Source organism: Pipistrellus hanaki (genome assembly GCF_964339955.1).
Source record: "Pipistrellus hanaki genome assembly, chromosome: 4".
In the NCBI taxonomy this organism is placed as follows: Eukaryota; Metazoa; Chordata; class Mammalia; order Chiroptera; family Vespertilionidae; genus Pipistrellus; species Pipistrellus hanaki.
In genome coordinates, this window is record NC_140506.1 from 35,731,275 (window position 1) to 35,754,072 (window position 22,798).

The 22,798-nt window shown below is 37.6% G+C and overlaps 2 protein-coding genes across 17 annotated transcripts in view; one reads left to right on the forward strand and one right to left on the reverse strand.

The window, feature by feature from the left end:
* ANKDD1B (ankyrin repeat and death domain containing 1B) overlaps positions 1-2,819 on the forward strand; it is a gene marked incomplete at both ends in the record, with an annotated part of 31,355 nt that extends 28,536 nt beyond the window's left edge. The window contains 3 exon segments of the mRNA XM_084880842.1: positions 1,974-2,144; positions 2,673-2,741; positions 2,745-2,819. Coding sequence (XP_084736968.1) covers positions 1,974-2,144; positions 2,673-2,741; positions 2,745-2,819 — 315 coding nt within the window.
* Positions 2,820-6,240: 3,421 nt separating this feature from the next.
* POC5 (POC5 centriolar protein) overlaps positions 6,241-22,798 on the reverse strand; it is a 32,564-nt gene continuing 16,006 nt past the window's right edge. For all 16 annotated transcript variants that reach the window (XM_084881275.1, XM_084881274.1, XM_084881277.1 and 13 more), the window contains 6 exons: positions 22,030-22,134; positions 19,624-19,803; positions 18,332-18,485; positions 14,382-14,614; positions 9,565-9,741; positions 6,241-6,616 (listed from right to left, as the gene is read on the reverse strand). In XM_084881275.1, the coding sequence (XP_084737401.1) occupies positions 6,473-6,616; positions 9,565-9,741; positions 14,382-14,614; positions 18,332-18,485; positions 19,624-19,803; positions 22,030-22,134 (993 nt within the window). In that variant the 3' untranslated portion in view covers positions 6,241-6,472. The remainder of the gene's footprint in view (positions 6,617-9,564; positions 9,742-14,381; positions 14,615-18,331; positions 18,486-19,623; positions 19,804-22,029; positions 22,135-22,798) is intronic.

The window sequence follows — 22,798 nt, forward strand, 5'->3', positions numbered from 1 at the left end:
AAGCTACCTTTTCTAACTGCTCCCACATTTTTTACCAAAGATAAGTGACTGTTTCTGACCTGGATGGAAAAAAGGGAGCCAAGGTTTGGTATACATTTGACTTTCCCAGAAACCTGTTCTCTGGGCCTGAGTTATCACAAGGCTCCCCGATGGCCTTCCACCCTCAATAGCATAAGTGCTTGGATTGGCACTCCAGCACACACTCCAGCGAAAGAGTTTCTTTAAAAAAAAAAATACATATTTTTAATGACCTCAGAGAAGAAGAGGGATAGAGAGATAGAAACATCAGTGATGAGAGAGAATCACTGATTGGCTGCCTCCTGCACACCCCACACTGGGGATGGAGCTTTCAGCTTGGGCATATGTCCTGACTGGGAATTCAACCATGAATTCCTGGTCCATCAGTTGACACTCAACCACTGAGCAGCCATGCTGGCCGGGCCCAGGCAAGGTTTTCTATGAGCCTGAAAACTGGCTCTCAGAATGCTGCCTTCCCCAAATAGGCTAATTACAGTGATGCAAATGGTTTTACAAGCCAGAATTTAGACAATGTATAATTAGAGGCTTGCTAAATGCCTGCGAAATGCAGTTCTTCCTAATTTCATTACTGTCTCTTTGATTAGAAGCTGATTACTTTCAGCCCTAATTTTTAGGCTCACCTGGGTCTCAGTGCCTGCCCTAACAGCCAAATCATTTGGGAGTTGCAAATAGTCAGATGTGATAGAATTACTGGGATAAATTTCTGGATCCCTAATCATAGAAACATAGAAACATAGGTTCCTAAGATTGGAACTTCTTCTTGGATTATGTCTGATCATTCATTTTAATTTTTGTTAGGATTCGTGAGCAAATTTTTCATGGGTCGTTGGCAAAACAAAAGGGAACTTACCCTTTTGCTCAGGAAAAAAAAAAAAAGTCTAGATTGTGTACTGCATAAAATCTCAGGGGAAAAACATCTAGAGTACACTGCTTGCAAAGCTGTGTGCCAGGCTTTGAGCTATATCCGTTCTGACAAAGGTGTGCCTTCTGTAATTTATCTAAGGTACCATAACAGCTCCAGGCCACTCACGCCCCAAATTATGTCTAGAATAGCCCTTATTTATCAGACTATTTGGTTAAGATTTCAACCCTCATCTTTGGTTAGAGGCAATATGATATAAAAGAAAAAAAAATCTAGTTAGGAGCCCAGCAAGCTGACTTCTGTGCTATGAATCAGTCATGTTGTCATGATTGATATTACTTTTAATAAAACCCAGCGTTTTCTGTCTTACTTCCCTTCTTAACGCATGGCTTCTGCTTCCTGGGCTAAGGTGACTGTTTAAGCTCCCACCGCCATGCCAGCATTCCACTCAGGAGGAGGAGGAGGAGGAGGAGGAGGAGGAAAGGAAGGAGAATGATACCCCTCTTCTATTTAAAGATACTTCCCAGAAGTTGCATTGGCCAGAACTCAGTACAAGGGAGACTAGGAATTGTTTGGAGTGGCCACGTGCCCAGCTGAAACCAAGAGGTCTCTTCCTATAGAAGAAAGGAAGGAAAGGTGATGGAAGGGTGGGGGCATGGCCGCTTGCTAAAGCCTCTGCCACAGGTGAAGCCTGCCTTTGGAGGAGAAAATGTACAATCATGTAATTTATTTGCTGAGGACATCCCAGGGTAGTGAGCCAAGGAGAACCCAGGGGTATTGGAGAAATGTTGGGGTTCTCATTGGTAGAGCACGTGTAAAATATCACTTGTTGGTTATGAGTCCCTACCCCAAACTCTCTCCCTTGCCCAGTTGACACAGCACCAGACACTATCATTATCTAGCATTTCTTGGACAATTTACCTGTGTCATACATGACATGTCCTCAGGGCATTACATACATTATCCTATGTACCTCTCACCACTACACCATGAAGTAATTGTTGAGATGAAGAGCAGCTAAGGACTGGCCCAAGTTCACCATGCAAGGAAGCAGTAGGGTTAGGCTTTGTAGCCAGGCTCCCTTGCTCTACATCTAGAGCTCCTAACAACTAGGCCATCCCTAGTATTTTCTTTCATTTTTAACTTTCAGCAAGGAAAGACTGCCTTGTTGGTGGCCTCCCAGAGCAACCACAGCCTTGTGGACATGCTCATAAAAGCAGAAAGATACTGTGCCTGGAGAGAGGTAAGGAAGGAGGATACATTAAAAATGCATTTTTTGTTGTGACATTTCCTTAGCCACGGAATCACCTCTGTTTTCTTTGGGGGTGGGGAAATAGCAGGGTTGTGACAGAAGCAAGGGACACAACACTGAAACATCCCTCACCTTTCCTGTGTCAGGCAGACAGTACTCACACTCTGAGAACTGCATGCTAGCAATGAATTCTGTCAGGCTAGAAAGAAGACCCAATGATAAACCTAGAGGGCTCTCGCCCTGCAGGGAGGTGTTGCAATGTCTGATGGACATTCAGCTCCCTAGTAAGGGAGTAGTTGCAATAGTGCTCTCTTGTGTACATTATGATAACAGCACCCTATTAAAAAATTGTTGTTTTTTGTCTCCATCTTGAATGACAAAAATGATCCAATGACAGATAACATTGAAAAGGTAGTCTTGGTTACCTCCTTACCAGTTACATCTGAAAATATTTACTCTGAAATAAGGCAATAAGCAGAAAATGTCTAAAATCATTTGATACTATTACTTTCAATTTAGAAGCATGGTGAGAGCACCAGGGGCGCACCAATCAACTTTCCTCTGACATTCAAGCAAGACCACAGCCAGTAGACCAGGCATATTCACAGGAGATCAGGCATTTTGGGGGGGAGAATGAGGAAGGTGACAGGGGGACGGGGACACTGAACGAAGTCATAAGGATAGTTCTCCGCAACCAAGACTTGTCTTGCTCCAGAAGCTACTTGGCCCCTGTTGGGAAACGGCAAGTTAGTGTCTTTGAAAATGTCATCTCTGGGTTGGAAGCAAAGAGCAGGCAGCCTATTGCTTTGCCAGTCGAGATTAGTGCTAAATATTACTCTGCCAAAAATTATCATGTCAGGGAAGATGCTTTGAAAACTTATCAATAAATTAGGTGGTGTTATAACTTACATGTAATCATAACCATTTATGCAAAATAGAGCAACATCTGCCCTTTTTTTTTTTTTTTTTTTTTTCATGATGCGGTTTTACCTGAAGCTGAGACCACACTTCCACAAATCAGACACCCGATCCAATATTCTGTTTCAAGTATAAGGAATAGTGCCTGGGTGATGCCTGCCTTCCATGGCATTGTCCGCCTAGCGCTGGGGAAGTGTATCCATCAGAACTCCCAGGGAGTGACTAGAGGCATTTTCTGAAAGAGTGCAGGGCACGGGCTCTGAACTGAGGCCTGAACTCCAATGCTAATGAGCTGTGTGACGTTGAGAAGTTCTGTAACCTCGCTGTGCCAGTGTTCTCACTGATTAACTAGGAAAAAAGGGATCTATGGCAAAGGGCTGTTGTGGGATTAACTGTGTGATAGTGCTGGCACACATAAGTGCTTAATAAATGTTAGCCATTAATAATAAATTTTATGCTATTTCCCCCCAGAAAAGATCCGTCAATTCAAAAGTGAAACTAACTCAAAGCCCAAGAAATGTGGTTTCATAAAAGCCTAGAGAAATTGTATTTAAATGATTTTCCACTCAGCATCCAGTCCTTTGAAGTTCAGCTCTTTAATGCCATGAAGTTCCTCTCGCAGGACTTTCAGCTATGAAGATGGTGGCAATAGGATCCATAACATGAAAAAGTGGTATTCTACTTTCCAACCACTGAAATGAAAAGTCAAAAAACATTTTTGGCTCTTGCTTAAGGCAAGTTGTATGATTTCCCCATTTGTCATTTAATGTAACATACGGGATAGCATAGTATAGAAGCATTTTGTACCTCATGTTTTAGAAAAATGTGATTGTGATAGCAGCATTATGGCATATAGGAAAACTGGGAATTTTAAGATAGACATGGTTTTGAGTTATGATTTTGCCACTTTTTAATTATGAAACTTTGGGCATTCTACGGTAATATTCAAATTTCCAAATCTCCAGTTTCCTTCTCTATAAAAAATGGAAGAAATACCTGCCACAGTGGTTTGGTGAGGATGAAGGGAGAATGCCTGTAGCCTCATGCCCATAGTATTGACCTTGTTAACTATTATTCCTCTTGTAAGTGAAACTGGCTTTGGAAATTATAGTCACTCTTGGCTTTCAATAACACATATGTGTATTATGTATGGAAAGGCCAGAAGTATATATACCAATATTTTTTATCTCTTGGTGATTTATGGGTGACTTTCTTTGTATTTCTTTGTACTTTCTAATTTTTTCCATAATGAACATGTATTATTTTTGTAATCTGAGAAAGTTATTAAACATGAAATCAAGCACCAATTTATGACAGTTTATAGGCACCTATTCATTATAATTTAAGGCTCTCCATTCTCAAATTCTGACTCTAGGCCTGTAAGGCCAGAAATAATATCATGAGCAATTTCAATCCAGTTAATCCTATCATCAATTTATAGTTCTTCGTCTTTGACCCACTTAACATTATGAATGTTTAAAACAGTTAACATGTTCACATGATTCCCAAGTTTTAACAAAGGTATTCAGTGAAAAAGTCTTGTCTCCATCTGTTCTTCAATATGGCCAGTTTCTACTGACCTTGCTCCTCCTCTTCCTGCCCACCCCCACCAAATCTGGGTAACCGCTTTATAGGAAAAAAAATATGAATACAAACTCTTATTGTATAAAGTGTTTTAATTGTTGAATTTACGTTAACTTAGGCTAACACTAATTACTTGATGCTTTATACCATATAGCTTCCAGAACTTAAAAGTTTAAATAAGATTTATAATATTCTTAATCACAGTATTCATAATATTGACTTCAATTTGTCCACATGGTTATGGCTTGCACTCTGAAAACTGCTAATTGTAATTGAGGTTCTTCAAAAAATGGAGACTGAAGCCAGTTTACGTGCCACTGCTTCTTTGAGGAGTGCAAACTCAAGGGAGCAGGAGCGAAGGAAAAGGGGCGATATGGCGACGGAGGGAAAGCCTAGACCAGGGTGAATTACTAAATTGGCCACCTCTTGGTACCAAGCACAACTTATTTGACCTTGAGGGTACTCTTTTCCAAAATATAGCGGGGAGAAAGGAAGACTTGATCTGTTTACCATCCAGGGCTGCATGAGTGGACTGCAAATGGAGCCTATTTCTCATGACTGGACTGGGAGGGGAGGAAGCCCTGGGGGGGGGGGGGGGGGGGAGGAGGGGAGGAGACTGCCCTCTGTACAGACAGCAGATGAGGTGCTATTGGTTTGTGTTTGTTGTAACCCATGAGCTGTTTGCCAGAACCCAGAACAAGTTTGGCATAAGAAGCACCAGATATTTCTAATAATTCAGAAAAGCCTTGGATTGCCCCATTAGAAAACAGGATGATGTCCCGTTAACAATGTAAGGACATAAGAAAAACTCTCCTGTAACACAATTAGAGCATAAAACTAGGTTATGTTCAAAATGGAAGAGGCTTCAGATCATTAAATCTATCCACTCCTGTTAACAATATGGAAATTGAGGCCCTGGACAGATTCTTCAGAATCTACTCATTTTTTATGCAACCCATAAGTACTTTAACCCTGGCAGCCAGCAATAAAACCATAAGAAGCCTGGTTCTGTACTCCTTGGTCAGTTCTGGCAGATGCTTTCTTCCTATTGGCCAGCACTGAAAAGCCTCTCCTCAGGCTTGGAAGATTTGCCCAAGGCTACCCCACTCTAGGACACTGGATGTTTAGTGAGAACAATATGGATTCAACTGAGGTTTCAAAAGAGACAAGGAAGAATACCAGAAATAGGATCATTCTAATAGAAAATTTTCTTTTGATGTTTCTATAACTGTGTTTTTGTTCTGGTAAATTTCTTCCCTTTTAACATCAAAAACTACTCATAGGTGTTGCCATTTCCCCCTATCTTTAATTGCTGGACTACTAGAAAATGAAGACAAATATGCTAGTCACAAAAAACCCTTTGATAACAATATCACTACTCTTGGTCTTTATCTTTTTATTTTTAAAAATAAAAATACCTTAGTTTCTGTTAGTTTTAATAATTTTTAAAATAAACCTCTTAAAGTTTACTTAGTAACCTTGGAAATAATTCAGCTTTGTGGAATAATGCAGAGAAAACAGGATTTATATACTTTGATGGTATAATCAGCTACAGGCTGAGCCTATTAAAAAATATAGTCCAGTGTTTTAATTTAAAAAAGTTTTACTTAATTGCTTAAATTAAAAAAATAACATTAAAATATCCTACATATTATTTTACAAAGGATGGTGTGGCTTGAAAAGTCTCTTATAATTTTGAAAAGGTGAACATGATGTATCCATGATGTTCTAAAAATATGGAAAATTTTGAAACTAAAGACTTCTAATCCTTGGTAAAACCAGAGCACTTAGAAGATCTTAATATGAACATATTCATTTTAGTCAACCACTTTGATGGAGTGAACGCTTGTGAGAGACTGGGTGTGAGTGGATCTGGTTCCGAGGGACCTGGAAGCTGAGGTAGTACTTTCGGGATGAATAGTCCGGGGGTATTTTGCTGCAGTAGCTTGAGGAATGGTTTGCTGAAAAGATAAAAATCTATTTTAATAAACCTATAAAATTATACATATTAAATATAATTTTATCATTTATAATTTAACCCAACATTCATTAAGTGTCAAGCAATGAATTGAAGTAGTGGTTATGATAAGTTTTTTCCATAAGGAACCCACAGCCAATTAGACTGATGTGCTCAATACCCATAATTTATGCGAGAGGAGCACAGAGCGAGCCATGGGAGCATTCATTTCTCAGAGAGGACTCAACTGGGTGGAATCTTATAATGCTTATAGAGGCGGAGTGTAGAAAGGGACTTGGAGGTGTCTGAAAGGGTCCTACTGCCCAAGCCCTCCACTGTGAATATGTGGAGTCCAGTCCTGGGGAACATGTAGGGAATCCAGTCTGGTCCTTGCTTCAAACCAGCATAAAGCAGGTCTGTCATATTTCACCTGGGAACTGACGAAACATTTTTTGGTAACACACGAGGAGGACTTCCCAGAGGCCTGGTGCTCCCTTCATATGGACCACAACTTTCTAAATAAAGAAATAAGTAGAGACTGAGGACACATGTTGGGGGAGGACATGTACACTGCCTCCGAGCTCAGAAGAACATCTTAGACATGAGCACTGATGCATTCAAGTCAGGACACATCTGCCTTCATCTATACATGCAACATGTTCAAGTTCATATTATGTACATAAGTACACATTACATGTATACATTTGTGTAATATGTACACATATACTGGGTAGGCTTTCCTGTATTATACCCAATACAGCTTCTCAGAAGGCCACAGTGGGATTTGTTATGCAGATGAGTTCTCAGTTCATGTCACTGACTAACACATGGAGGTTCTGGTTAGGCTCTTCCACTTAGAAAAGCCATCTCTAAAATACTTGATGTAAAATTATATATATTTGATAAAAACATTACTATGCATTTCAAAAGCTTTATGATACAGATATGCAGGTCTTCATTTTAGATTCTGCTTTAAGAATAAGAGCTTCTCTTTAAGGAAATGGAAAAATAACCTTAAATATTTTTATAAATGTTTCTTTGTACATAAATTAACTTGGTAATCACAACAAATAGGAGATATTCTTGCCACTACTATGAAATTTTAGTTGCTAACCATCTAACCTGACCCTGTCAAAAGTGGTGTTTTTCTTTGGGGAGGATTGGCAAGAGGAACTGTAGAAACAGACTCATGTTACCTCTGGTATCATGATCTACAAAATCCAGTAGAGAATGAAGTAGCACCAAGAGCAAGCAATTAACCAGAAGATGAGTCTAAAGTGTCAGAGATCTAATTACTGCTTTATTAGTAATAACTTTCTGGTAGTTCTGGATCTTGATTTTTGGGAAAAATGAAAAATTGTAGAGAGGCTCGCCATCATATCTGTCATATATCCAGATCAGGTAATAATGGGGGCATTTTGTGGCTTTCTAATTCATGGCCAATTATTGGAGAAGCACTTAAGGTACAAAGGGCAGTTTGTGAGATAAACATCAAAAACAGGTTAAAAGTCTTTAGTTACTTATTTTTCTGTAAAATATGAATTTCTATTATTAATCTAAAAACAAAGGCTAAGTTAAAAATAAACATGTGTAGTCTCTTTAAAGTCTTCATCTTTTTTTAAAAAAACTATTTTGTGTTTTTTATTGTTATTTTTCTCAATTGATATTTTAGAGAGAGTGGAAGGGAAGGGGAGAGACAGAGAGAAACATTGATGTGAGAGAGACACATTGATTGGTTGCCTCCTGTACATGGCCCAACCAGGGCCGGTGATTGAACCTGCAACCAGGTACGTGCCCTTGACTGGGAATTGAACCTGAGACTCTCTGGGCTTTGGGCCAATGCTCTAACCACTGAGCACACTGACCAAGGTGAGAGAATTCTTTTTGAAAATCAATCCTGTTTCTCTTTGGGAATATATTCTTGTTACTTTTAAAAATTAAACTTTTTGAGATAATTTTTGAGTACAAGAAATAATGCAGTGGTATTCCTGTATCCTTATATATATTATATATTATTATTATTTTTTACTGATTTCAGAGAGAGGAAGGGAGAGGGAGAGAAATTGAAACATCAATGATAAGAGATAATCATTGACTGGCTCCTCCTGCATGCTCCCTACTGGAAATTGAGCCTGCAACCCAGGCATGTGTCCTTGACTGAAACAGAATCCGGGACCTTTCAGTCTGCAGGCCAAGGTTCTATCCATTGAGCCAAACCAGATAGGTCTCCTGAGTCCTTTTCTAGCAATTTTTATTTGCTTTTGGTTTTACAGTTTACAAAGTGCCTTTCTACATTATCTCATTTAATCCTGAATTCTGAAATAAACCATAAGAGCAAAGTACTTTTTGACTCCCATTTTACACAACAAAGAAAAGGAGGCTCAACTATTTTCCTTGTTTTATATATGATCAAAAAGGAAATAAATAGCATAATTGGGGTACTACTTGTTTTGTTTTGTTTTTGCTTAAATTCCATGGAGGCACCAACTTTTTCCAAACTACAAATATGATGACAATTGTTTTGAAGGAGAAGAATTTAAAATAAGGAGCAAAAATTAAAAATTATAAAAGTAGGGAAGTATTTCTTGTAATAAAAACCTGCTACATGAACAGCTAGTTATTAATAAGCTAACAGTTTTAGCCTCTTTTTTAAATGAATGAGAAATCACTTATATATTTTATCCTTCTAGCCACTAACACACTGTATTGCTTTTTGTATTTAATAATTTTTACACTGTTGAGAAGAATGTTTCTGAAATTAATTTCTTAAAAGAGGAAAGGCAGATTCAGACAGGTGTGCAATTATAAGCATAGAAAGACAAAATAGTAAAAGGCAGAATAAGCACCAGTCATCATGAATGTTGATCTTCTCTTCAGCATGTCATTCAAGTATTTATTGGCCTATAAATTTCAGGACATAGATTTTGACAAAATGTCAAAATGTGGACTCACCACTGTGACTGGATGATGTTTTTCCACAACAACTGAACTCATGGGAGGAGAAACTCCCATTATAGCTAAACTGCTACTAATTCTGTTTTTTGAAGCAAAATCAGATCTCCCCGTGATCCGGGCGGTAATTGTTCTTCCAGCTTTCTGTTGTGCAGATGTCACAACTCTGGGTACATACTAAAAAAGTAAAGAAATATTTAGTTAGTAGAAAATCCATGGCAAAATTTATAGCACTTTTGGTTCTATAACTTATGAAGAAAATACATAGGCACTTAAAATAATTGTATATTCAATCAACTTTAACATGAAAAACAAACAAACAAAGAAAACACCCAAAAACTTAAAACAATGAGACAAAAATCATAACATAACAACGAGCACTGCAGGGCATCCCTTTAACTCTGTTATGCCAACTATTTTATATAGTACTTCACCAACTTTTAAAAAAACCTGTTTTTGAGAAATACTTATAAATTTATAGGAAGTTATAAAGACCATGTAGAGAGATCCTGTGCATTCTGCACTCAGTTTCTGGAAATGATTCCATTTTACATAATTATGGGATAATTATGACATCAAAACCAGGAGGCTGACATTGGTAAAATGCCTAGGTATAGATCTATATCACTTTATTAGTGACCTGGTGCATGGATTCATGCACATTGAAAGGAAATTAGAAGAAATATTTTAATATCACTATTCACCCTTTCTCTATGATAAAAGTGTCAACCAAATTCACGACCGACAATCACAAATCGAAATACATGTGTGTGATTGGCGCCAGCGAGAGCTTTATATGTACTGTGCCTGCATGAGTCAACTTAGCCTTCTATATATATATATATATATATATATATATATATATATATATATATGAACTTGCTTAATTAGACCTGTTTTCGATTTAGCTAAACTTTTTCCAGTGAAGTACCCCAGCTTTTCTTTCAGGCAATTGTCAGCAATATAGCAGTAAATATCAACATAAAGCAGATTATTATTGTAGATCACACAGGGAGAACAAAGAGTAAGATATTTAACTGCAGCAGTGTTTGACTATATTCTGTGGAGAAAACCTGAAGTCATTTTCAATGTCCACCATTTCTTATTTCATTCAGTCAGGTCAAGTTTCTAAACTTTCTAAATCTCTGTTTTCTGGCTAATGAAAAGAAAATAGGATTCCACCGAGTCTCCTATTACCTACTCCAGGACTTCTGTGAGGATCCAATGAAATGATGCATGGGAAAATGCTTAATAAGCATTTGGTTAAACTGTAAAATGTTTGCACCTGGCTATAAAGCAAGTCAGGTGCCTGGGCTGAAGAAATTCCAAGGAGGCTAGTTTCTAGGGAGAGGAAGCCAGGTGCTGCTACGTGATGTCATTACCCAGAGTCCACAACGGCCAGTTTCAGGCTGGGATGGGCTGTGGCAGAATTTTGTGCCATGGGGTCTTGCCGGCATTGGCTGTGATTTGGTGGGTGTCACTCTGGTCGGGTGGTGGGGCCTGTGTCCCTGGTGGGGAAGCCGAGTGTTGGTTTGTCAGTGCCAGGTCCACGGTGCCGTTTATTTTTAAATGGCCAGTGTACATGGTGGCAGCTCCTGCACTGAGTGTCTTCCCCCTGGTTGTCAGTGTGCATCATAGCTACTGGTTGGACAGTCAGATAGACACTTAGGCTTTTATCTATAGATTGCATATATAGATTTGGCAATGAAGACACAGAACTATTCTTAAAGTTGTCCCTCATGCTACCTTTTAGTCATATCCATCCCCCTTACCCCATTACTCCTAACCCCTGGCAGCCATTCATCTGTTTTATGAATGCTTTTGATTCTTATGCAAATTAATATTATTACAAATACTTTTCTGTTCTGCCTTTTTTCTTATTGCTTTGTTAGTTTACTTTTTTCCCCATGGATAATCGCTATAATTTTGAGAGATTTTAATAACAACAAATTAGTTTATCTAATTATCTCAGTTCTTTTCTACTATATATAGCAAATTTTTGTGGACTCTTCTTTTGACAGTTATTTCTACAGAATACATTGCAAAATAATGCAATGATCAGATCATAAGTAATGGTAGCTTTTATTGATTTTGTTGCTTACTGCTGGACAAAATCCCATAAAAATTATCTTTATATCAGGGGTAATACATATGTGTACGCATTTTCCCCCACTGTCAACTAATTACATTAGCTGGGCAAAAACAAGAGGAATAAAAAAAAGAGAACTGACATAGTCTACTTTTGTTACTGTGTCCTCAGGCAAGTTTCTCTTTCTAAGCCTCAATTTCCTCATTTATAAAATGGGAAAGCAGCACCAACTGCCTAATGATACCCTTTCATTTTCATTCAGACAAAGAGAACGTTAGTAGACCAACTCTACTAAACAGCTTAAATATCCAACTAAAATCCCTCAATTATTCTAAATGGAGTTAGAAAAAGTAAAGTGCCATCTATTGTCCAACCTCATGAACTGCAATATATTTGCTTGTATAACTTGCCTAATGTGTTTTTTGAAAAACATTTCCCACCATGAAATGCTGACATTTTATTTAACACAAGGCCTGTGCACAAAATTCATGCATGGGAGGAGTGTGTGTTGTGTGTCCCTCAGCCTGGCCTGTACCCTCTTGCAATCCCCTCGGGGGATGTCCAAGTGCTGGTTTGGGCTCGATTCCACAGATTCTGGGATCGAGCCTAAACCAGCAGTCAGACATCCCTTTAGCAATTCAGGAATGCTGGCTTCTAACCGCTCACCTGCCTGCCTGCCTGCCTGATTACCCCTAACCCCTCTGCCTGCCTACCTGATTGCCCCTAACCACTTGCCTGCTTGTCTTATCACCCCTAACTGCTTGCCTGCCTGCCTGGTCACCCCTAACCACTCTGCCTGCCTATCCGATCGAATTTTACAAGATACTATTTCACTAGAATGGTAATACTCCTTTCTCCAGTTATTTGTTTTCCCAAATCTGTACAGTTTACTTTTTGCACACACCTCCCTTTAGCTATTGAAAGTACTAAGGAAGACTGGAAAAAGTTTTGAATGTTCACAGAAAGTTTCTGTAATTAAAGTAGAGAGAAAGATAACCAGGTTGGTAAACAAGTCTTCTTTTCCTGTTCCTGACAATGATGGTTTCACATTATGTAAGTTATCTAACTAATATACATGGTGGGGGCCAAAGTAGGTTTACAGTGTGGAGTATGTGAAAACAGAGTTTATTCTTATATTATTATTTTTTAATTATTGCATTATTTTCCATAAGAGTAACTGTAAATCCTACTTTTGTTATTATGGTTCTTTTCAAAAACAAGAAAGATGCATTGAGATAAATCTGACTATTGTTAATTATATAAGGAAAGCAAAACTTGTATTACACTTAGATTGATTTACTTGTGATTCTCCTCTCACCCTAGCCCTAAAGGCTGTCCTTATGTAAATGAAATTGAATGTGTGTCTGTTTTGGAAAAGTAGGATGTAGTTGGAGGGATGGAGAAGAGGTGTCTATGAAATATTGTTTAAGTTTCAGAAACTTAAAATTATCAGGTGATCCAACTGTTTTAAAAAATCAGTAACAAAAAGGGTAGTAAGTACACTTATTCTTTCAGTTCTTCCTATGCATTTTCAAATTTATATATAAATGCAGATTGTAAATGGTGTAGTCATATTTTAAGAAGGGAATTTTAAAAAATCTAGTTCTTGTGTTCATTATCTGAAAATGCAACATGAATGAGAAACCAGAAATTTAAATAAACATTTCAAACTTCAAAAAGTTTCTTAAAACTTCTTTGAATCAAGAGAAAATATGATAAATGGCAGATCTCACATTACTTTCCCCTAAAATTAACAGTTCCTAAGAGGTAGAAGTTAAGTCAGCTGGAATACCGAAGATGACCAATTATCTGGTGGACTCTGCAATGGCATCTTCTGATGGCCTGAGAGGGGACTGTCACACCTAAAACCTATTCTGCCATCATCTTTCCTCTCAGGTAAGTGGTTAGGGTGGGGAAGAGCAGGGAGACAAGCAAATCAAAACCATTGAGAACTTTATAGAACTTCACATGCCTTTGTGCCACGCTAGAGGAGGGAAGGGTGGAGTGTAAAAAAAAAAAGGAAAAAAGCCTACAGAGATGAGTCAGATAAGCCTGACTTGTTTCCCTATACCTTTCTCTCTTGAGAGACACTGAAAATACAGGTTTAAAATCAGAAGGCGGAGGAGTCAGAACCATGATGTGCTCTAACCCTTACCACATTAACAGCATGGTCAATTAACAGCATGGTTCTCATACAATTACTCCATCCCCAGACAACGCTCTTCCCCTCTAAGCACTTCTCTAATGGTGCCTCTTGGAAAAACTGTTCCTGTCTTCATTCTAATTATGAATTAAACATTAAAATCGAATCAAATCAAGATAGAGTTATTACAGAGTAGTAGTGTTAATGATAATGTCGATCCAGGAAAAGGGAAGGCTGTAGTTAAACAGTCATTAACCTACTAAGTCCTTGAATATACCCACGAGTTTTCTTCAAAATTAAAAACAAAGAAAACCAAATCAACTCTAACATCTATTTTTCCTGAAGTTTTTGAAAATGTAAAATGAAAAATTCTTTATTTTTGTTCAATTATCACTACTGTAGAACTTTCTATAGAACTTCCAAATTAATGTTTTAGCTACTTTGTGTATTAAGTATGATATTTTCTGTGACTTGGCCTAAACTCTAGAGGCTTTTTTATCCATGAGAAAAAAGTTCAGAATACCCAATATACCCACAAGTTGGGAACCTTTTCCTAACACTGGCACCTGCGTGCACTGCACTGACCATTTCTTCTGACGCAGTGGGAGCTATGGACCCCGCACCGAGAGGAGCAGAAACAGAGGATGCAGAAGCAGTCCGCGCAGAGGTGATGGTTGTGGCAGAGGGAAAGGCAGCAGTGCTGGCCACTCCCATGGCTGCTGTTGCTGAGGATGGAGCTGGGGCAGCTGCTGAGAGTATCGGAGTCGAAGGATCAAGATGAGCAGGACCATCCTCTTCCTTCTTACTATTTGTGGAGTCTAGCCGTAAAAATGACAAGTTAATTTCATTTATATTCTTCCAAGTTAACATTCTTTTATCTCCCAACAGTTTTAATACATAATAGCTACAATTTGGTCTTGACTGAAATGGAGAAATTTGTCATGTTTTGTATACATGCTCAGTTAACAGTTTGTCACTGTTAACTGATTAATGATAGCACTAACCACTGAAGACTTCAGACCTCTTCCTTCAACATGTGAAAGCGAATGAATGATTTGCTGTTACTTAAAAGAAAAAAATAAATTCTGTACTCAGGTGGGACCTCACAACCATTACAATAATGTTACATTGAGGATTTATATCCTTTTGTGTTAATTTATGCAACTATTCTGATAAAAGTCCTAATATTTAGATCTTTAGAATAATTTTGTGATACAACCTACTCTTTCATTTCCTTCTACTGCTCCCATCTTAACAAAAATAGTGTATTTTGATTTTTCAGCGAACAATAATCAATCAATAAGTAAATCTTGACACTGGAAAAGAAATGAGCTCTTACCGGTGGATTATCTGAGTCATGAATTAAGAGCATATTTGCATACTTAACTGATTTTAGTCACATACATATAGTAACTTTCTGTTAAAACTGAACCTTAACCTTAGATCAAAGGAGTGAATAACTGAAGAACCTCATTTTCTAGAGAAGCTAGGACTAAAGGTGCTATTTTATTTTGTTAATCCTCACCCAAGGATATTTTTCCATTGATTTTTTTTTTTAAGGGCGTGGAAGAGAGAGGGAAAGACATAAACATCAATGTGAGAAAAACACACTGATTGGTTACCTCCTACATGAGCCAGCCCAACCAGGGCCCAGGCCAAGAGGAGCTAACAATGAAGGTATGTGTCTTTGACTGGAATTGAACCTGGGACCTTTTTATCTGCAGGTGACACTCTATCCACTGAACCAAACCAAGTAGGGCAACTAAGGGTTTTTCCATACCAATATTAGAATTTGGTTAAAATTTCTACTTAAAACCATATTTTTGTGATACCAAAGACAATAGTGAGGGTTTTCAGAATATCTGAATGGAGTGTGTAACCCTATGTTTAAATAGTTTTCTATATTGTCCTCTTTCCATCTAGAAATAGGGACTTTAGGGTAAGTCCTTTTATTATACTAAATTTATATAAAAATATAAACTTTGATTAATGAAGTTTAATGAGGGCTATAATGCATGGGTCCTTTGAAATCATTTGATGAAAGAGGCTAATTCAATATAAAATACTGTTTTTGCTTTGAAATCAATAATACACACATTGAGTTTAACATGCTTTTGATAGAAAGTGATTCTGTCTGTTTTTAGGTGGGTGGCAGAATTCATATCAGATGTGGGACCAGTACACAAGTCAGGTCTGGCCAAGGGACTCACTGGAAGAGATGACCCATTCTCCTTATGGGGTGAGTATGCAGTTCCTGTTTCTAAGTTTTAATAACTATTCTTGCTTTAACTGGGGTAAATTTTTTCAATTATGAAGCATTTTTCTACTCTTCCTAAAATTGCTTTGAAAATTGGCAGGTATTATTTTAAAGGCTATTTTTGTTGTCACACTTTGTCTTCTCTCTTTTTAAAAAATATATTTTTACTAGTGGCCCAATGCACAAAATTTGTGCAAGGGGCTCAGCCCTTGCAGCAGCCCCTCTGCCGTCCCCCCTCTTCCCCCCACTGGTCATCCGGGAAAGTTATCTTGGAAGGTCATTCCAGAAGGTCGTTCTGCCATCCATTATAATTGGCATATTAACTCTTTATTATATAGGATTGATTTCAGAAAGGAAGGAAGAGGGAGATAGAAACATCAACAATAAAAAAAAATAATAATAATAATTGATTGGCTGCCTCCTGCATGCCCCCAACTGGGGATCCAGCCCAGACGGGAATTGAACTGTGACCTCCTGGTGCATGGGTCAAAGCTCAACCACTGAGCCACTCTGGCCAGGCACACTTTGACTTCTTCATAGAAACTTCTAATTTACGATCTATAAGATTTAGGATATTGCACATGAGATACACTGCAGATGACAGTAGAAAATCAGGACAAAAAAAAAAAAATCAAATACTAGTTTTTTTTTCTAACAAGACAGATACATTAGGAAAATTGCATTATTAAAACTTTTATTTATAACTTTTGAAAATGAGTTTTAATTGCAGTTTCTCTTAAACCGAAAAACAAGCAATTTTAAAAATGAGAAACCATGACTAGATAAGAAATATTTAATCAACAAAATAGTCCCAGGAAATTGGCCACTTAAAGAAGACAAAGATGGATGTTTTGCACTTAAAGGCAATAGACATTCAAAGAATTGTTGTAACTCTGAGCCTATGTACTTAAGAGTCAACAGTTTACTTGCTCAGATCTAAAATACCATAAGTAACCCTGAGTAAGTGAATTTTCATGATGGATTTAAAACTAGATATGACACTATAAAGTTAAAAATACAGTGCCTGGCCCCAGCTGGTTTGGCTCAGTGGATAGAGCATCCACCTGCGGGCTGAAGGGTCCCAGTTTCAATTCCAGTCAAGGGCACATACCTGAGTTGTGAGCTTGATCCCCAGTAGGATCATGTAGGAGGTAGCCAATCAATGTTTCTATCTCTCCCTCTTCCTTTCTCTCTGAAATTAGTTAATATATATATCTACACTAAAAGAGAAACATGCAAATTAACCATCACTCTGCTATGCCAAGCCACAATCAAGAGTGAATATGCAAATTAATCCAATCAAGATGGCGGCCAGCCATGGAGCTGGAGCAAGCAGGAGGCTTGGGTTACCCGGCAATAGAGGAAGCCAAGCTTCCCACCCACCCTGGCTGGCCCTGGCCTCAGCTCAAGGCTACGAAGTTTCAATTATAGAAGATAAATAAACCCTAGATAATTGCTTCCAGCAGGCCCTGGCCTCTGCTCAAGGAGGCGCTGAAAAAAGGAAAAAAAAGAAAAAGAAAAAAAAGGAGGGGCTGGGACCTTGGGTCACCAGGTGGTGATCAGGCCAGGATAGGATAGCAGGGGCTGTTGGGGGTAAGCAGACCAGCAGAGGGGCCAGTAGGGGGTGAGCAGGCCATCAGTGGGGGTCAGTTGGGGGCGAACAGGTTGGCCAGGCAGAATGGTTAGGGGCAATTAGACAGGCAGGTAAGCAGCTGGAGCCAGCAGTCCTGGATTGTGAGAGGGATGTCCGACTGCCAGTTTAGGCCCAATCCCTGTAAACCGGCAGTAGGAAATCCTTCGAGGAGGTCCCAGATTGGAGAGGGTGCAGATGGGGCTGAGGAACACCCCCTCCCCCTGCCTGTGCAAGAATTTCGTGCACTGGGCCACTAGTATATGTGTGTGTATTAAAAAAAAATAGTGTGCACTGAAACTGGTTTGGCTCAGTGGATAGAGCGTTGGCCTGCAGACTGAAAGGTCCCGGGTTCGATTCCGGTCAAGGGCATGTGCCTTGGTTGTGGGCACATCCCCAGTGGGGGGTGTGCAGGAGGCAGCTGATCAATGATTCTCTCATCGATGTTTCTATCTCTCTATCCCTCTCTTCCTCTCTGTAAAAAATCAATAAAATATATATATTAAAAAAGTTACTAACATTAAAAAAAAATAGTATGCCTGGATGAGACATATCTATTGCAGAAAATTAGTACTGTAGACCACACTAATCACTGAAACCTCAAATTCTCTTTGAAAGTAGGCAGAGACTCTTAAGTAAAGCACTAACCTGCATCATTTCTGTTTTGAAACATTGTCATGGCTTCAAGATTTAATGCACACACACCCCTCATGAAAGCTTTCTTCATGGAATCTTCAAAGTGCTCTTTTTCATGTTGCATTCTTTGGATCTCAGCTTTTGCATTTTCCAAAGCTCCAGATAACTAAAATAAGGCAATTTTTTTTTTTTTTAAAAGGGTTGTAATACAAGGAAGGATATTATTTATTATTAAAAAGTAGACTTACACTGTGAAGTATTTTTAGGTGAAATACAGGTACTAAAAACACTTGGCCTGGCCACATGTCTCTTCTGCTGCGTATCTCACTTTATTTTAAATGGTGCATCTTACTTTTAATGTCTGTCAACAAACCATTTCCATTTCTAACCATAAACTCAAGGTTCAAACAAGGGGAATTGTATTATATACCAGTCCCACTGAAGGTTGCTGATGTGTTTTAATTATACAAAACAATATATCATTTCTTACCATAAATCTTTTATGTAAAATATAGAATATTAAACAAAATACATTAAGAGCCACAGATAGCCCTCACCCCTTTAGAAAAAAAATTAACTGAGTGCCTGCAATATTAATATTTTAAAAAACTAAATACTATAGAATTTGAAGTGCAAAGTGGTATTAGTTGCAACACATACCAAAGACCAAATCTAAAGGGACTCCATATTTTGCATGTCATTTCCAATTGCAGAAAATTGTATATGATACTGATTTTTAAGAACTTCTTACTATAATGATGAAATATTTTTTTCCTTTTAGTATTTTATTTCAAAATTTCAAAAGGTCTACTGCATTCTTCAATATATTAGTTTTTATTTCATTTTGAGTCTCAAATGTTTTCTCATGGAAACAATGTTAATTTTATAATTAGAAATCAATGAGAAAACAATTCCAATTTGTATCCAACTTTATATGAATAAAGTTTATTTAAATTAACAAGAGGATAAACATTTTTGATTTTGGTCTCTATTTTTGGCTAAATAAAAGCCAAAAGAACTATAAGAAAACATAAGGATCTATGAGTGATTTAAATTGTCAAGACACTTGTACATAGTACAAGAGTTCCAACATAAGTTTGGAGGCCAGAGTTACAACATTTAAAGAATAAATAAAACTGTAAATCTGACTCATTATTGTTCTTTCCCAAATAGTCACATAGTCTCATTTGAAGATATACTGCATTAAATGGAATTAGAAATGGGTCACTCTGCCTAACTACAGTAAAGTAACAGTGAGTGATACTACCCATCTTGTTTAAAAAAAAAAAAAAAAGTTGTTTTACCACAGCAACTTTATTTTCATAATCATTGGAAATTTGGACACAAACTTCCTCGGCTCTTGCTTGACAAGCTCGCTCCACCACGTCCTTCCACTTCTTTTGCACCGTGGAATGCCAGGCTATCCACACTTTCTTCAGTAAAGTTCTCTGGAAGTACTGGTCAGCGAGCTTCCCTTCATAAGCCTAAATGAAAGTATTATAACCTTAAAACACAGTGCACTGGTAAATATACTGGCAGTAATAAAAAGAAACATAACAGTGGTGAGCAGTGTGCATAAATTATTATTTAATCCTGTGTAATTAATTATTCTTATCTGCAAAGAGAACAGGCTTATAGAGGTTAAGTAACCTGCCCAATTTGACAGGGAAAAGCCATTCTTGCCTCATTCCAGAGCCGAAGCTCTTTCTTATCCATTACACATCACTGTTTGATGTAACTAATCAAGTTAGGGGAAAAACAACAATAAAAAATAAATGAAAGAAAATGGTTAATTTGCCACTTGCCATCTTAGTTCTGAATCTGCATAAACTTTTAGCTGAAACCAGGACTAGGACAACAGAGTGGTTGGAAGACAAAAAGGTAACTGTGGCTTCAAATGGCATTGTTTTCCCTTTGGCTTGGTGGATACCACCATAAGCAAGATTAATTTAATTTACATACTTTGCATCACATATAGTGCCAAATTGATTCAAACAGGAACATATGCTATTCTTTTTATCAATGAATTTAAATTCTTTTGAAGAAGTAGTTCCAATTTTCAATCTTCTTAAATTTGAAAAGCTATTCAAAAAGTGATGGCAGCCTCAACTATTTCAGCTAACATAAAAACAATTTATTTTCATTATGTCACTTGATAAATAACTTTCAAAATATGGTCTAAATACTCATTTTAAATAGCTCTTTTCAGTCTGATCAATGTAGACTGATCTAATGGGATTAATTAAAAAATGAAAGCATTAGGAGGAATCCTATTCCCTAATAGTGGAATATTAAATATTGATGTTATTAATACTAAATATTAATGTTTAAAAATATTAACATTTAATATTAATTTATTGGAATCAATGCACAGAGATCACTCGATGGCTCACATGAGCATTACATTAAAACTATATATATGTGTGTGTGTGTATATATATATACAGTACACACACACACACACACACACACATATATATATATGCCTCCCACACTCTTGAGTCTTTATATTCTGTTTTCTTGTAGGATATATACATATTCATGTTTTTCCACTTCTGATACAATAACTTATTATTCTCTCTGTTTGCCTGGACTCTGATATATTGAGTTAGCTCTTAAATTTAAATTATGTATAAACTGAGGATAATTTTTATCTTTTTTTTTAAATATATTTTATTGATTTTGTAGAGAGGAAGGGAGAGAGATAGAGAGTTAGAAACATCGATGAGAGAGAGTCATCGATCAGCTGCCTCTTGCACACCCCCTACTGGGATATGCCAGCAAGCAAGGTACATGCCATTGACCGGAATCGAACCCGGGACCCTTCAGTCCCCAAGCCAACACTCTATCCATTGAGCCAAAGCGGTTTCAGCCTGAGGATAATTTTTAAAAAACTATACAGACATGTCTTTAATTTTCACTCTAATGCAAGTTTACACAACAAACATTTATGCAATTTTATAATTTACTAGTAGGAATCCGTGTGCCAGTAGCTCTCTGTGGGGCCTGGCCACTCCACGTCTACTGCCCAGAGACTCTCTACAGCCCAGAGGCCCATCCATGCTCCAGCCTGGCCAGGGGCCCATCTGTGGTCAGGCACAGAACGCAGGCAAGCTGCAGCGAGGAAGCAAGCATTCCGCCAGGCCGCTCACGCTGCCTGTTCTCAGGGGCTACCCCCTTGGGACTGGGGAACTCCAGCGGGCTGAGAGGACTGGGTGCCTCCACCTTGTGGCTATGGGCACTGCCATCTTTGTGATGGAGTGATGGTTAATTTGCATATTACCTATTTATTAGCTAGGAAAACTGTAGTGTTGCCTCTTTTGAGGAGAATGTATTCAGGCATTTTAGAAGGAGAAACAAAATGGGAAGCATATGATATGTTAAAGGCTGTAAATTCTTTCTCCACATAATCATTTTTGAGTCAAATTTGTTAAAGGGTTCCATTACTAAGACATTTGTAATTTAGGTACAATCCCTACTACCCTATTGTGACAAAGGAAATGATATATCAATAGATCTATAAAATATGGGGTATTTTTTCCCAAACTATACCAAAATCAAATTTCTTAAAAAAAAGCATTAAATTCATTTTGACTTATTAGATAATAAATCCTTCATTGACTTTAATAACAGTTCTAAAATGTGATCCTAAACAATTTTAAATTTAGAAGTCTAATATTTGCCAGTCATCTTTTCATTTTTATACTTACATCCTGTCTGGATTTGACATGTCCAATTCGCCAGTGGAAGAATGTTCTCATCAACTCTATCCTTTCCTTTTGCTTGCCTATAGCATGAGACAAGCTGGAAATCACCTATGAACAGCAATTAGGCCAATTATTGTGATGTTACAATAACAGCTGCTAGTAAAGTGATTTTTCTCATATATCCAAAAGTGCTAAGGAATATCAATGGTTCACTAATATATTCATCCAGTTAACTTCATTATTATCTTTTAAAAGACAAAAAAACTTCTCCACATGAATACACTATATGAAGGGGAAAAAAAGAGTAAAGAAATTTCATTTATGTAAATCTTGGTAATCACCAAAATAAATTTATGTACATGAAAATTAATATAGGGTGGGACACAAGTAGGTTTACAGTTATTCCTGTGGGAAATAACACAATAATTAAAAAATAATACAAGAATAAACTGTGTTTCACATAAACCTACTTGTGCCCTACCCTATATGATATTGACATTTAATTCAAGAAAAATAAACATACATTGAAAGTTTTGCTACATATACAAAAAGTATTTATTGACTAGGATTGAGGGCAGAGGCCAGATTTTATATATCTTCCTAGTCCCTAAATACCTTTAGTACCTTGGACTATAAGTTTCTCAATAACTATTTTATTAAAAAAATATTTTTATTGGTTTTAGAGAGAAAGAAAGAGAGAAACATCCACGATGAGAATCATTGATCAGCAGACTCCTACATGCCCCCTGCTGGGAGTTGAGCCAAAACCCCC